This window comes from Pomacea canaliculata, linkage group LG3, assembly GCF_003073045.1.
Source record: "Pomacea canaliculata isolate SZHN2017 linkage group LG3, ASM307304v1, whole genome shotgun sequence".
NCBI classification, from domain to species: Eukaryota; Metazoa; Mollusca; class Gastropoda; order Architaenioglossa; family Ampullariidae; genus Pomacea; species Pomacea canaliculata.
In genome coordinates, this window is record NC_037592.1 from 16293502 (window position 1) to 16308359 (window position 14858).

General features: G+C 38.4%; 2 protein-coding genes across 2 annotated transcripts in view; both read left to right on the top strand.

The window, feature by feature from the left end:
- The first annotated feature begins 487 nt into the window (after positions 1–487).
- On the top strand, positions 488–4948 carry LOC112558589 (MAM domain-containing glycosylphosphatidylinositol anchor protein 2-like). The gene is made up of 5 exons (XM_025229130.1): positions 488–1504; positions 2708–2863; positions 3612–3862; positions 4089–4179; positions 4504–4948. The coding sequence occupies exons 1-5, from the start codon at positions 1450–1452 to the stop codon at positions 4719–4721; spliced, it is 771 nt and encodes a 256-aa protein (XP_025084915.1). The 5' UTR covers positions 488–1449; the 3' UTR covers positions 4722–4948.
- Positions 4949–10452: 5504 nt separating this feature from the next.
- The window catches only part of LOC112558571 (MAM and LDL-receptor class A domain-containing protein 2-like), a 45276-nt gene continuing 40870 nt past the window's right edge, over positions 10453–14858 (top strand). The window contains exons 1-10 of the mRNA XM_025229111.1: positions 10453–10487; positions 11083–11167; positions 11670–11868; positions 12130–12281; positions 12420–12536; positions 12741–12831; positions 13005–13145; positions 13373–13540; positions 13859–14041; positions 14434–14655. Coding sequence (XP_025084896.1) covers positions 11676–11868; positions 12130–12281; positions 12420–12536; positions 12741–12831; positions 13005–13145; positions 13373–13540; positions 13859–14041; positions 14434–14655 — 1267 coding nt within the window. The 5' untranslated portion in view covers positions 10453–10487; positions 11083–11167; positions 11670–11675. The remainder of the gene's footprint in view (positions 10488–11082; positions 11168–11669; positions 11869–12129; positions 12282–12419; positions 12537–12740; positions 12832–13004; positions 13146–13372; positions 13541–13858; positions 14042–14433; positions 14656–14858) is intronic.

The window sequence follows — 14858 nt, forward strand, 5'->3', positions numbered from 1 at the left end:
CTTATAAAATTAAGTCACCGACGGCTATATGCATTACCTTAACAGGTATATTATAATGACAAGTACAGTATACCTCTTGAAGAAATATCTTGCATGATCAAGTTTACTGCTCTCCCCAAAGATCCTCGATCACTTCTGACACAAAAGTCTCACATTTCTGTCATGACATTATTTTAGCTGACGCTTATGTTTATTGTATGGTTGACTGTCGGTTCGTTTAGTCTTTCGTGTGCAGCGCATTGAGTTCGCATCCATACGTGGAATATACGCTTTGCAAATTCTATTATTAGCTGCTCATTCTTAATCCCAAATAGTTAAAGATCGACAGCTTAATCACCAATCGACAAATTAAACAAAGACATTCAAAATCAAAACAATTCAATATCAGTCATTTTATACTCTCTATTGCATTCAATCGAGTTATGGGAATAACAATAAAACTTGAAAAGATCAATTTTCCGCGAGGTATATGGTGGTAGCAGAAGAAATTACACAACCTATTCTCGCTATACGGTGCCGTCATCAAGCAAATCTACCGGTGACAGGTTTTGCAGTGTAAAAATTAGTGTCTTTATCAAAGAAATGTGATTAGGTTGTGACCTGCATTGACCAAGCAACAGCCAATCAGTGCCGCCATCTTTGACCGCACAGCTGTGAGTGCCGGGACCAGTTGGTAGTGAACAGTGCTGACGAGATAATGGGGGACAATAGTTACAAGTTACTGCACCTTTATATGATAACAGATCATATCAGTATAGTTCTTAACCTATACCTTTGGTACATTTTTGCTTCTCAAATATGTTAGTTTGACAATGTTCGTTAAAAAATGGCAATCTCACCCGTTCACCAGCTCATTCTCTCGTCTTGACCTGTTTGGGACTCCCCGGGAAAGTCACAAAAAACAAAACAAAATAAAATAAATAAATAAAAAAAAAATTCGAAAACTTGTTTATGCTGTGAATTGGTATTTTACAATATTTGAAAAAAAAAATCTGTTACTGTTCTTGTGACTCAGAACGCCTACTTTTGCTAATGACGGAATGATATAGAAGCCAAGAAACAGTTTTTACAGTAACTTTTGCGTCAGCTGGTTGGTTGGAGGAGGGAACACTATAGGCATGACTTGTAAGTGAAGTTGCTGCTTGAACAGATTTTTTGTGTGTGTGTGTTGATATCACAAGAAAATATATTAGGAAGGTCCGTTGAATAAAAATTTATTTAATGACAAATGTTTGTTTGGAACATCGCCCTCAGAAGAGGTGTGGTTGGAAACAGTTGTCCCTTCGATCGTCTGATAACAACTCTTAGTTTTTTATTCCGGTTTTAATGGGCTTACTCACACGCCCATTCACATTCATTTTCTTCTAGCTTGCTAAAACTGCACAGGTATAGAGTGCTGAATAACACCCAGACTTGTGCAGGTTGAACCGTTGCATTACATCGCTTCCCATGGGGGGAAGAAAAGCCTGTGTGTTCCACCTGGTTGTGGTTCTTGCTATTGCAGGTAAGACTTCTTGTACCTGTAAACAGGGTAGGAACACGTCTTTAAAATTTGGAATTGTGTGTTTGGACTTTGCTTTGAAATCATTTTTAAGTTCTTGAATACGTATGAATTCAAAACGCTGTTTGTACAGTTTATTGAAGTTCTACATTTCTAATTAATGTCTTTTTTTGATTATTCACAAGGACCAATGATTTTAAAAAATGAATTTGTTTTTAATCGAAATAAAGACTTCCGTGGACAAAATATCCGATTTGTGTAATAAATTTTCTCATACACATCTGGCCTCCAAAACTTTTTTTTAATCGTATTTGTCCGCCATCTTTAACTGAACTGCAAGTGAAAATTTCTCTGGTTTCAAAACAGTTTGAGATACGACTGTTAAAAGAGACCTTGCACATTTTAGTAATTTCGGGCTAAAGTTCTGTCACTCCTGTCGTAGAAGTCAAATCCGAGAAGTTCAATAATTCTTGGCTACTTCTCCTCATCATACAGCATCTTAAAACTGAGACTTTACCTGTTCTGTGTGCTGACTCTAGCACAATTTTCCTTTTCTATTCAACGGTTTATCGGTTATCAGTTATCAGTTATCAATTACTAAAAGAATCGGTTTTGGATTTTCGTGTATAATCATCAATTTGTTCATTCATTTCGGTTTTTCATTCTTTCTTTCTCTCGTTCTTTCGTTTCTTCATTTACTCGATCATTCACTGACCCGCCCCATCGCTCAAAGTACATATGACCACACCTGAATTCATTACAAGAGGTTTTGCTAAAATATATAGAAGCTGAAGAGATTCTTCCTTCGTGGCTTGTCCCGCCACGTTTCACACTGGAAATAAAAGAAAAAATGAAAACTTCTTCTCACCCGCAGTTGTCATATCGACCTCCCACTGTTAGGCTGCACTCCACGGATGCGTTTTAATACCCTTTAAACGTACACTGTACAGGTGTCCATAACGACTACATGCGGCCATACGTAGTCAAGCTCATAATCAAGAGTATTCCCTAGTTCCTACCTACACTCACACCTTCCGCTCGTGGAGATCATTAATGACGACGTGGGCATGACGACCTGGTGTTGGTTTTGGTGTTGGTGCTGGTGCTGATAACCGGACCTTGTTGACTTACATTGTTTTGAACTTAGAGCTAAATTCACAAAGAACCTTCATCGGCGTAGTCGGCAGTGAAATATTATGATTTCAGTCAGAGCCAGCAGAGGTCAGGTACTGGACTGTAACTTTGAGCGAGACCTCTGCCAGTGGAGGCAGGTCACAGGAACCGATAACCTGGACTGGCGGCGACGGTCTGGCAGCACCCCTTCACCAAACACGGGACCCAGTTTTGACCACACGACGGGCAGTAAGCACCTAAACGAAGAAATTAATTTTACTTCTTTCAGTCTTTCAAATATTTACCATCATAATAAATAAAAGGAAAGAAGTCAATAGCAAAATTTTTAAGAACAATCAAGTATCAACCCGAGCAGTAAGATGATAATGATGTGTTCTGTAAATCGTACACTTCCTTTCACGTTTTCTCTGTCTCGCTCTTTGTGTTTGTGTTTGCGTGCGTGCATCCGCGCGTGCGTGTTTGTGTGTGCTGTGGAAATCCACGTGATTTGTTTGATCCTAACCAACTTTTTCTGAGTACTCCTTTCACATACAGCAAGTTCATACACTATATTTACTTTGTGAATTTTGATTGAATAAACTTTATTGTAATTTTTATATTACTCATAATACGATTCAATACCTGTGATGCCAAATGAAAAACAACAGATAAAAACTTTAAAACCACAAAATAAAGCGATTTCAATAAAATATCTTTTATTAAGAAAATAATGAGGATAGTACCAGTCCGTTTTGGTGAAATGTATACAATTTGGGAGTTGTTTCTCTACCTCGTGGAACTTGACTCTCCAAATCCGAAAATAGCCTGCCTGCAGTATATGTTTCACACAGACACACACACACACGCACGCGATTACAACATCGTTTCACCATTAATGTAGCATTATCGTGTTGTTTTAGTTTCCAGTTACTTTGAGTAAGAGTTAGAAATGATCAACAAATGAATGTACTACAAGTATGCTCTTGCTCATTTGCAGGAAATGGCTCCTACATCTACTTCGACAGCTCCCAAGGCACGGAGGGCGCCAAAGCCCAGCTGTACAGCCCCTTGCTGACTGTTGGGAGGAACAACTACACGTGCCTGACGTTCTGGTACCACATGTACGGGGAGCACGTCAGCACCCTGACGCTGTACCACAACAAGACGAGACTGTGGACACGCTCCGGTGACCAAGGCAACGTGTGGCTGCAGGCGCGCATCACCATCACGGCCATCCTTCACGAGGAGGTGGGTTTAAACTAATGTTTGACATCACCGTCATAGGTAATTCTTACCAGCAGATAATATTCTACTAGACTACAAGCTCACATTATTCGTGGGATCTTCGTCAACAGGCTGAGGTTAGTGTTTAATGCATATCTACTAGTATACATGTGTGTGTGTTCGTCGTGAAAGCACACGAATTAAGTTATTTCAAACACTAATGATGTCTGGCACTTCTGTGGTTCTCTAGATTGTCATCGAAGCCGCAAAAGGACGAGGTGTCAAAGGGGACATCGCTATTGACGACATTTCCTACAGGTTTGGGCCCTGCCCCGCCCAGGGTAAGTTCTTACTTTTTTCCTAGGTGCTGTCCTCTTTCCTGATTCCTGGGGGTAGAAATGGGGGCGAGGATGGATGGTGGTGTCTATTTCCTCTATCGCTCGGTCTTCTTACCTTTCAATAAATGCATGTTACACGTGCATCAGTCTGTAGAAGTGCAAGTACCGTCTCTAGCCTCTTTGGCAAGCCTTTTGTTTTTGTTGTTTACGTCTCGATTATACACGGTAGCTGCCTTGGGTGTTCTTGCGGCCACACTCAGACCTGTTCATCAATATATTATATATATATACACACAATTAACATAGCTGTCTCGACTACTGTTGCAGCCATACTCAGACCCACTCGGCAGCCAGGAACCACTGGGCCCACGCCAGCCCCTGTCGCTCTCAGCTGCGACTTCGAGACCTCAGACTTGTGTGGCTATAGGCAAGACCGGAGAGACCATTTTGACTGGGTCCGCAAGGCAGGCCCCAGTGCTTCTTCCCACTCAGGACCCAACAGTGATCACACGATGAATACAAACTACGGTAAGTTAGCATCTTAAATGATGGAGTGATGGCATCCTGACAAATCTGAGTTAGCTTGTCCCCATGATTGCAATATAGTGGAGAACTTAGCATCCCCATAACAAAGTATGTTACATAAACAGTATCAATGGCATTGACAGTAGAACATACATTTTATAGGAAACACACACACATACACCAGGAGCAGTCTACACAGAATCTAGGTTACATTCTTCACTGGATGATGGGCAATATAACTATGGTAAAAGAGCCTGAAATTACCCCTTAATCCGCCATACCTCTTAGAATCGACACTTACACTGCTTTCCATCGACAGGTTACTATATGTACATGGAGGCTGACAACCATGCTGCCGGTACCAAGACGCGCCTCATTTCTCCCACATACCCGGGATCGACAGCCAGGTGTCTGCAGTTCTGGTACAACATGTACGGCAGTAACGTTGGTAACCTCAACGTTTACTTTGCCGCCAACGCCAGTGGGGGAAATTATGGGTCACCTAGATGGACTTTAAGTGGAAACCAAGGGCAGGGTTGGCAAGTTGCGCAGGTCACCATTCCAGCAGGCGGGCAGTACGCGGTAAGACATGCCAAAATAATAAGTTTTCAGAAAGTGTGTCGATCAAATGGAAACATAAAAATTGCTAGGTAGCTCAATGGAGGAAATGAAAATGTGTTTGGAAAAGATTTCCCTTACCGTTCTTACACAATATATATGTATATAGATGCCACTGGATGAGAGATATCTTAATTAAGTGTTGGACGTTTTTATCCACGTTATAAGGGAATGAGATGAAGACATTTTTGAGAGAGAGAAAAAATCTTTATTTATTCAAGAGATGCCCATGCAAGGGTCGGAGCATCTGTGAAAATCATTATACATCAGAAAAACGACGTAAACATTGTCCGATAAACCATGGACGTAGATCTACGTTCATTGATAAACATACCTGTCTGAAAATACATTTTAGAAGAAAAATATTTTTAAAAACCAATAAGCTCGTTCCTCCTTCCTCCACACACACACACTCCGTTTTCAAAGCCATTGCCTGTAGAGCAGGGGTGTCATACTCAATCACACAGGGGGCGAAATCTTACATCAACGTCTCCTCGAGAGTCGAGCTGGACCCGCTCGCCAGCTCGAATTCAGAAAGTGGCGAGTTTCTATTAGTCCGAGGCTGAGTTGCCTCTTCTTACAAGTGGGGTGTCCCTATAGTCACCCTTTGATCTCGAGCCACCTGACACACCACAACCAATCACGTCTCACAGTCACCACAAGCCTAAGCTCCCATCCCGAGTAAATGACGTAACCCGCGTAAATGACGTAACCCGCGTAAATGACGTAATCTTTAGAGAGAGAAGCTACGTCATTTCTAGAGTAAAAACAGATGTGGAAACCCTACCCCAACTCTTTCGTGACAGGTACATGTACTCAAAATCTTCCTCCCGCTGCCGTGTTCAACCCAGCGTGTCACAGGTCAGATTTATGGGCCCCGCCTTGACCATCCCCTCAGGTGCGGTGGTAGCTTGACTAGAGCACTGTTGGTAGTGTATACAAACTTCTCTAAAAGTGGAAAACACGTTTTCTACACTCATCACGTCGCTTGCCGTGTTCCACGTGAACTTTTCTGTCGTTTGCACTTCTCGTCGCCGGCCATTAACAATGATTAACTTTCGCGGGCCAGGTAAAGTTTGATGACTGGCCGGATGTGGCCCGCGGGCCGTGTGTTTGACACAGTGTACAGCAAGCAATTAATTAAACCACGTTGAAGAAGCATATAAAGAACACTAGCTGTTCCGCTAAATATAGTCTAATGCTTTCTGTAGCAGTAAATATACTAATGGCGATCTCATAAGCAGTCGCATTTGCATGCATGTGTAACAATGAGGATTTACCGAATGGAACGTCATTCGATCGTTCACGGGCTGAACATCTTTTTACTGGTGTCGTGGATCGAAGTGGGGTGGGGCTGCTGTACTCGCTTTCGCGGTTTTTGTTTGTTTGTTTGTTTTGTTTGTTTGTTGGATGATGGCTACCACGATGCTACGGACCTTCGTTTAAAATGTGATATCCTCGATGATTAACAAAACATGTTTTCTTTCTTGTCTTTTATATCTGTCCATTAGAAGCATTGACATGAAATCGACATTCTGAGAAATTTCTTAGAAACCACTATACTAAGATTAATGAATTCACTTTGTATTATCTATTAACAAAAACTTAATTTGTGCAGGTTGTTTTTGAAGCTCAACGAGGAAATGGCATGTTTGGTGATATTGCCATTGATGATGTTCTGTTACAAAATGGAGCTTGTGCATCTCCAGGTACAGATTATAGAATAAGAGGCAGAACCAAGGGACCATTTATTTTGTAGGATTATACATGTCCCCACATATAGCTGTTGTGGATCAGTGGCTCAGATCATCCATAAGTCAACTATAAAATGCCATTATGTCAAGCTCCTATCTATTAAAAAAAAATCACAAAGTTATTATTTCTGTCCTTTTATGATCTAATCAGCTGTAAACTATAATTTAGTATAATTTTATAATTTATTTAATATATTTTATAATCAATTCTGGTTAAGGGAAGGTCAATTTTTGTATCTTGCATATGTCTTTGTAGAAAAATAAATGTCAAGCTTCAAGTTTTATATGGAGCTCTTTTTTTAAAAGTGATTATTTTATTTTCTTTGAACTTTGGCATGATTTGTTTGTGAGTAGGTAACTGCAACTTTGATAAGACTTTGTGTGGATGGACAAATGACCAGTATAGCGATGACTTTGACTGGATCCGAAATTCAGGAAATACGTCTACCCAAGGGACTGGTCCATCCAATGATCACACACATGGGGATTCTACAGGCAAGTTTCATCCAACAGTTTTCCTTGCCAGTTCAACATGTTCTTTTTTTTTTTGGTTTTGCATTTTTCCAGAATTTCCTTATATTTCTGCTGTTGTGTGAAGTGACTAAGTAAAATATTTCATCTTTTCTTGTTTAAAAGGAGCGTATATGTACATTGAAGCAAGTCCTCCTCAGAAGCGAGGTGACAGAGCTCTCCTTCTTAGCCAGATCCTACCTCCATCTAGTAGTGTCCGATGCGTTTCCTTTTGGTACAACATGTATGGATCTACCATGGGCACGCTAAGTGTTGGTGTCAAGCTGAGCAATGGTGCCATGAACAAACTCTGGACGTTATCTGGTGATCAGGGAAATGTGTGGAAATATGGACGTTTTCTGGTCTCATCCACAAACACAGCATTTAAGGTAAAAGAAGCTCTGTAAACTACACACTAAACATATAATAGCAAATAATGAAGTTCCCATATATAGTGCTATATCCCAGCCCTACGAGCAGGCCCATGGCACTTTACAAGTAATTACAAATAACTGTAATTAAGGCTGCAGATGCTCCTATTCACACAACTATTCTAGTCATAAAACAGTACCAATCAGTTTTTTGCTGCACAAAGGATAATCTGTGAAATGCTTTGAAAAGCTACAATCAGTTTGCAAACTATAGGAAGGAAAGCTTTATAAGTCCACTGATGTAATACTTTCGACACGAGTTCAACTTGTCATCATCCTTCATGCGTTGGAGATTTGTTTATGTACAACATTATGGTTTAGTGCTATTTGAATTGCTCAAACACTGCTAAAATTTTCTGCAGAAATAATATCATGGAAGACAGATTTCTGATTTTTTGTTACAAGAGTATCAAGTGAATTTAACAGATCACAATAGTCAAAAGTGGCAAATGTAGTGGTGTAGGTAGTGTAACATCTTTCCAAAGATGAAGATATATTTACCAGTTTCAGATTCTGTTCAGATCTACAAAGTCATCATTAATCTGCGATAAAACAAATCAATTAATCCCCAGAATAGTCTTGACCATAGATCAAATCATCCATAGGATCAACATGATAGTGAAGCAGAGTAGATAGGTAACACTGCATCGACTGACCTCACACCCAAAATTGCACAAAGAAACCATTATATGGCAGTAGATAGAGGAAACAGATTTGTCTTGACATATTCTCTTAGTGTTTTTCTAAACATTATTATTAGCCATCGTGTTTTTAAAAGGCCCCCAAATAATCTCCAAAAGTAGTTTTAATCGTCTTCTAACAGTGGCAGAGCTTATTTTTTTAGTTTAATAACTATTAAAATATAAGGTGAATTAGTTTTAGCAAAATATCTGAAACTTAAAAGAAATTTTTCTAACAATGTTTGTCTTGTGAAGGACTTGCTAAAAATTTTCTACCATTTTAACATCTGTTTATTCCTTTATTATCTTAAGTTTCTATAGTTTTCTCTTTTCTTATTCAAAACTGGGGACAAATTCTTGTTGATATCACGGGTCTTAAATTTTTCAGATTTTCTTTGAAGGAACCATTGGAACAAATGTCACTGGGGACATAGCTGTTGATGATGTTCAGCTTATTAATTCAGCATGTGCCTGTATGTTTTGATAGCTCCTAAATTTATTCCCATGAACATGTTTTTAAGATAATTTATTCATATTTAAACCAATGATTTCTTGTAAATGAAGCAGTTTGGAGAGAAAAATAATATGGGTTTATTAGAAAAGGCAAATTACTGAAGGAGTCGAAGGGATATATGAATGAAAACTTACTAGCCTGTGTAATATGAAAAAAAGTTAATTTATTGCTAATCTTAGTAGTTTTGGGCCAGATATATATTGGTCAGTGGGGCTAGCTATTTAGTATGCAAATTGTGTTATTTGTATGTGGATACATGAAAGTGTGGGCATGTCTGTAAATTAACAAATAAATATTTCAGATGTACCAACAAACGCCAGGCCTTCATATGTAACTTTGCCTACAATAAAAACAACTGCGAATTCAGCAAAGCCAACAGTGACAACTCCTTCAAGTATGTAAAAGCAACCCTTCTTCAAGCGTAGTTCATGATATTCTAAATATGTTTATTGGTCATAGCTATATTCGTGGTCCCTTTCATGTTTTCCAGATCCAAAACTCAAATTATTTTCTTTTGTGATTTTTTTAAGCTGGATTGTGCTGATTTTAAGCAGTGTGTTTTGCATAAAATAGCACAATTCATATTTTGGAAATTTATGTGTGCATGTATTTTTTTTCTTAGGGCAAGACACGGTGTCATGTAACTTTGACACAAGCATGTGCAGCTGGGTACAGATGAGGAACGACAACTTTGACTGGACACGTCACCAGGGTTCAACATCTACTAATAACACAGGACCTCAGCAAGACCACACTTCAGGGCGTATGTCTTAATTAAGTGTCTTTAAGTTAATAGGGTTATTAAAATTAAAACTCAGGACATTTTTATTGTTTGTATCTGTGTTCATGATTTACCTTAGACACTGCATTCATCAATAGATTTCTGCATCAAGACTGTCGTTTTCCAGAGCTAATTAGTCTTAGAAGCTTGTACATACTAAAGCAGTACAGAATGCCACAATTCTGCTATGAAATAAAAGAGTGAACTTGACTAATACACTTTTTTATTTTTGCAGATGGCTTCTATCTCTACACAGATGTGTCCAAGCAGCCCACCAATGCAACTGCACGCATTGTCAGTAAAACAATCCAGCCACGTATGGGAACGCAGTGTTTGAGCTTTTGGTATCACATGTATGGAGACAGCACTGGAACACTTAACTTCTACATTAAGACTGGCTCAGGACTTGGTTCTCTCGTGTGGACTCGCAAGGGTTCTCAGGGCAACCAGTGGATTAAAGCTGGTGTGACTGTCACTCAGGGCTTAGTGCCATATGCTGTAAGCATTTCAGTCTTAGGACTATTCACGCTGTTTTGTCATTGAAAGAAAAAGGCATATTTTGTGCTCTTTCAGCTTATTTCCTTAAGCGTTGCCTAATATCGTAAATTTTGGACTTTAAGCCGCAACTTTTTCCCCTAGCTTTTAACCCTGCAGCTTAAACAACTGTGCGAGTTTTTTCCAGACTTTTCAGATTCCATTTAATTTTTCGATGACCTCCATGTTAAAGTGTTAACTGTTCATGTTGTTACAGTGTTAACATTTTGAAATCAAAGCTGCATCAGGTCAGTTATTGAAGCACACTCTCATCATTCCAAAGACAAGACAAAATGCCTTTCTATGGTTTCAAATTGAAGGCAATCGACCTGGCCATTGAAAAAGTTGTATACATTTGTGGCTTATAAACCAGTGCGGCTTATTTGTGAAAAAAAAACAAGATTTAAAAAAATTAGTGGGTGCGGTTTATAAACAGGTGGGCTCAATAGACTGAAATTTATGGTATAGCTAAATGTAAATAGTCAATTTTGCATTGAAAAGTTATTTGTGGAAAAATCAGTTTTGCTTGAGAACATTGTGGGTGTTATTGCCTGTTTAGGTAGTGCTGGAGGGTATAGGTGGAAATGGTATGAGAGGTGATATGGCCATCGATGACATTCTGCTGGTAGACAACGCATGCACAGGTGAGATATTCAGACAAGCATCACAAATTAGTAATGTCAGACTTTGGTATATAAGCTTCTGCTAGATTAATTCTTGTCTTAGGATTTTTTAATATTTGCTGTTGGAACCATTTTCTAGAATGAAGTACATCTAGATAAAGTTCAACAAATAGTAATTAATAAGTATCAGGAGGGAGAAGGCGCATATAATTGGATGGTGCTTGGTGTTGAACTCATAAAATTAAAAAGTGCTTAAAATTCTCCTAAAATATTTTGCTGAATGCTTTCATCACTTCATGGATCACATTCATTTGCTCAAAAGTAAAAGTAAATGGCCTAAGAAAAAACTGTAAATTTTAATTGATATGCCATTTAAGTGGGTTAAAAATATTTCTTTTCACAATCAACGGTAACTTGTGTAACTAATTTTGTGGAATTAGGCTTGGAAGGAATTTTTTGTGATTTGTTGTGTATTGTAAAAAGCCTTTGATAGCAGAATATAAGTTCAAGTACTCATGTGTAGGTGCCAATGTGTCCACAACGCCTGCGTTGGGTACAGTCAGTCCAGGTACTTCGGTGCGTGCTTGTGACTTTGAGGCAAAGCAATATCTGTGGCTTTCTGCAGGATACTACAGACAACTTCAATTGGACACAAACAACTAAAGCTACAGCTACCATTGGCACAGGGCCATCAAATGATCACACTTATGGCACTTCAAATGGTATTTTTTGATCATGTTTGCTAAGATCTTGGTCACAGATTGGTTATTTTGTGCTCAAGAGGTCATTAGTTTTTGTGCAGCATATTCTATAAGGCATAAATCTTGTTACTCAGTTGCATAAGTAGGAGAGATTATGCTTATATGAAACCTTACTTCCAGTGTTAAAAATTTGTTTATCCTTCACTTTGGATTTAGGTATTCTTCTTGCTAAAGATGTGTACAACCTGCAGTGTCTCAGTATATAATGATAACATTTTTCAGGTCACTACATGTACACTGATGCTTCCAAACAGAAGAATACCCAGAAAGCACGTTTGTTGTCACCAACATATACTGATCATAGTGACATGTGCCTTCAGTTCTTTTACCATATGTATGGTGATGGCATTGGAACTTTCAATGTTTATGCAAAGGTGAGCTAGAAAATTAATATGCTTTATTTTTGTTCTGTACATTACATTTTCAACATGAATATATTTGTAAGCTCTTGCATTATAAATATGTATTGATGATGTTAGAAGAAAATTAGTGAAGTGGAAATATTTCAACAGACATCAGCTGCCAGTGCCTTACCACGTCCTATCTTCAGTCGCAGAGGAGATCAGGGCAATCGCTGGATAATTGGACAAGTGACCATTCCACAATCTGTAACAGTTTCAGGCTATAAGGTATAGCTAGCATCATTTTAATATTTCTTTTATATACATTTTTTTTCAATTTTTTCCCCCAGAAAATGTACCTTGCAATAATTCTGTTAAATTAGAAACTGTTTTCCATTTTGATATTAGTTTCTCTTTTAAATGATGCCAGGCATACAGATGATATATATTTTGGAGCTGAACATTATATCGGTTTATATTATTTTTGGACAGATTGTATTTGAAGGTGTTATTGGTACCAGCCCTCGAGGAGACATTGCTCTTGATGATGTCAGCATTCTTCAAGGACAATGCCGTTCTCCAGGTTTGTTATAAAGAGCCAAGAAAATGCTGTTGTAATTTGTCAGTTGCAGTCTGAGTCTTGCCCTTTTAGATACTTTGCATATAAAAAGTAATATTCAAAAGTGATGACATGAATTGATTTATCTCCGAACAGTAATATGTAGAATTTATGAATAAATGTATTTGTTCTGTAAGGAAACTGCAACTTTGAACAAAACTTGTGCACCTGGACCAACATCCAGCAAGGAGATGATTTTGACTGGACCATGAACAGAGCTGGCACTGCTACTAATAGCACAGGACCAAAAGCTGATCATACCCTTGGAACTCCTATAGGTATTTGGTACAGCTTAGTGACTGTTTAGAATCGTTGAATGAGATGAAAAAATCCATATTTATGCAGGATAAAATTCTGTATTAACATTTTTTGAGGAACCTTAAGCAAAGAAACCAAAATCGTAATTAGCAATATGAAATTAGTTACTGTATAAAGCTATTTTTCAGTTGAGGTGTAGCCTGCTTTTCTGTTTGATAGTTCATGAAAAATATTTTATTTGCAACAGGAAAATATTTGTACATCGAAACATCAGCACCCCGTGTGATAGGAAACAAAGCTTGGTTAGTCAGTCAGACCTTTCCACCTGTTTTTTCTAGTGGACGTTGCATCCACTTTTGGTACAGCATGTATGGACAAACAGTGGGCATGTTGAGAGTCATTGTTCGCATTCCTGGTGCGTGGATTTTTATGATGTGTGATGCTGTTCCCACATTAACATTAACACTTTTGCACACATACATGTACATAAAGACACGAGAACGTGATGTGAGCTTTTTATGTGTAAAAAAAAAACATGATAGCATTTAAGTTGTATAGAAATATGATATTTAGTCAAAACAATCAATGCAGGAGTATATGAATTGATGTTAATTTGAGCAGGGTTGCTTCCAAAGACAATAAACTGCAACACAAAATTTTTTTCTTTATCAGAAGAGTCTTTCAGAGAAGTTTTTGGCATCTAAGAACCTAGTTATTTATGACTAAATTACAGATGGGGGAAACCAGACCATTTGGCAGTTATCAGGCAATCAGGGACAGAACTGGCAGAATGCACAAGCATCAATTCCCAAAATAAATGCCAATTATGCTGTCATCTTTGAGGGTCGTCGTGGCACAAGCTTCACAGGAGACATAGCAATTGATGACATCTCATTTACTGAAAGCTCTTGTGGAGGTATGATTTATTGATTTGTGATATTGTGATTCACATTAGAATTTATTAAAATTCACATCAGAATTGAAGGATGTATATCTGTGTCTGCAGCCTCTAGGTTCTGTCATTCATCTGGTGGTCATACTTTTCCTAAGTAGATGACTGTCAGTTGTACAGTTCTGTTGCTCAATCTTATGTTACTGGCCTTGCTGACCAATAAAGTGAGCTATACAGGCAGCTAGTTGACTAGCAGGGTGTGGAACCTTCTTATGTAGTTTATATCCATTGTAATGCCTCAGGTAATCTTTCAGAATTTCCCCATGTGAATATATTTATATTTATTTTTTCTTGGTATGATTTTTTTATCTATGTATTGCATTTGGCAAGAAAATTTATTCATCATTTTCCCTCAGTGAGTCCACCTGGAGCAGCACTATCAAGCACAGGGCCTCCGCCCACAAGGGGAACAACTCCTTCACCAGGGATCAGCTCTGGACCATTCAACTGTTCTTTTGAAACTAATTTCTGTGGCTGGACTCAGGATATTCATGATCAGTTTGACTGGACTCGGCTCAAAGGATCTACCAGTACCAATGGTACTGGCCCTACTGGTGACCACACACAAGCTAACCACAGTAAGGTGCTTGATAGTCTGTCACAAAATGCTTTTTCATTTTTTTTTTATCATTTATGTACCTTCAACATCTTAAGAGGAAAAAAAGAAAATAGTATTTTCTTAAAAGTGAATGTTGTAGGCAAATGGGATGTTTATTTATGTTCCCATTTTTTTAATTCTTTAATTTGTGGATTTCAAACCAAGCATTTTGGGGTCAGCCTA

Coding starts and splice junctions, on each gene's coding strand:
- LOC112558589 (XM_025229130.1), top strand. CDS start 1,450: ATGGGGGGAAGAAAAGCCTGTGTGTTCCACCTGGTTGTGGTTCTTGCT. Junction 2,864..3,611: donor TTTTGACCACACGACGGGCA/GTAAGCACCTAA, acceptor GCTCATTTGCAG/GAAATGGCTCCTACATCTAC. Junction 4,180..4,503: donor TGGGCCCTGCCCCGCCCAGG/GTAAGTTCTTAC, acceptor CTACTGTTGCAG/CCATACTCAGACCCACTCGG.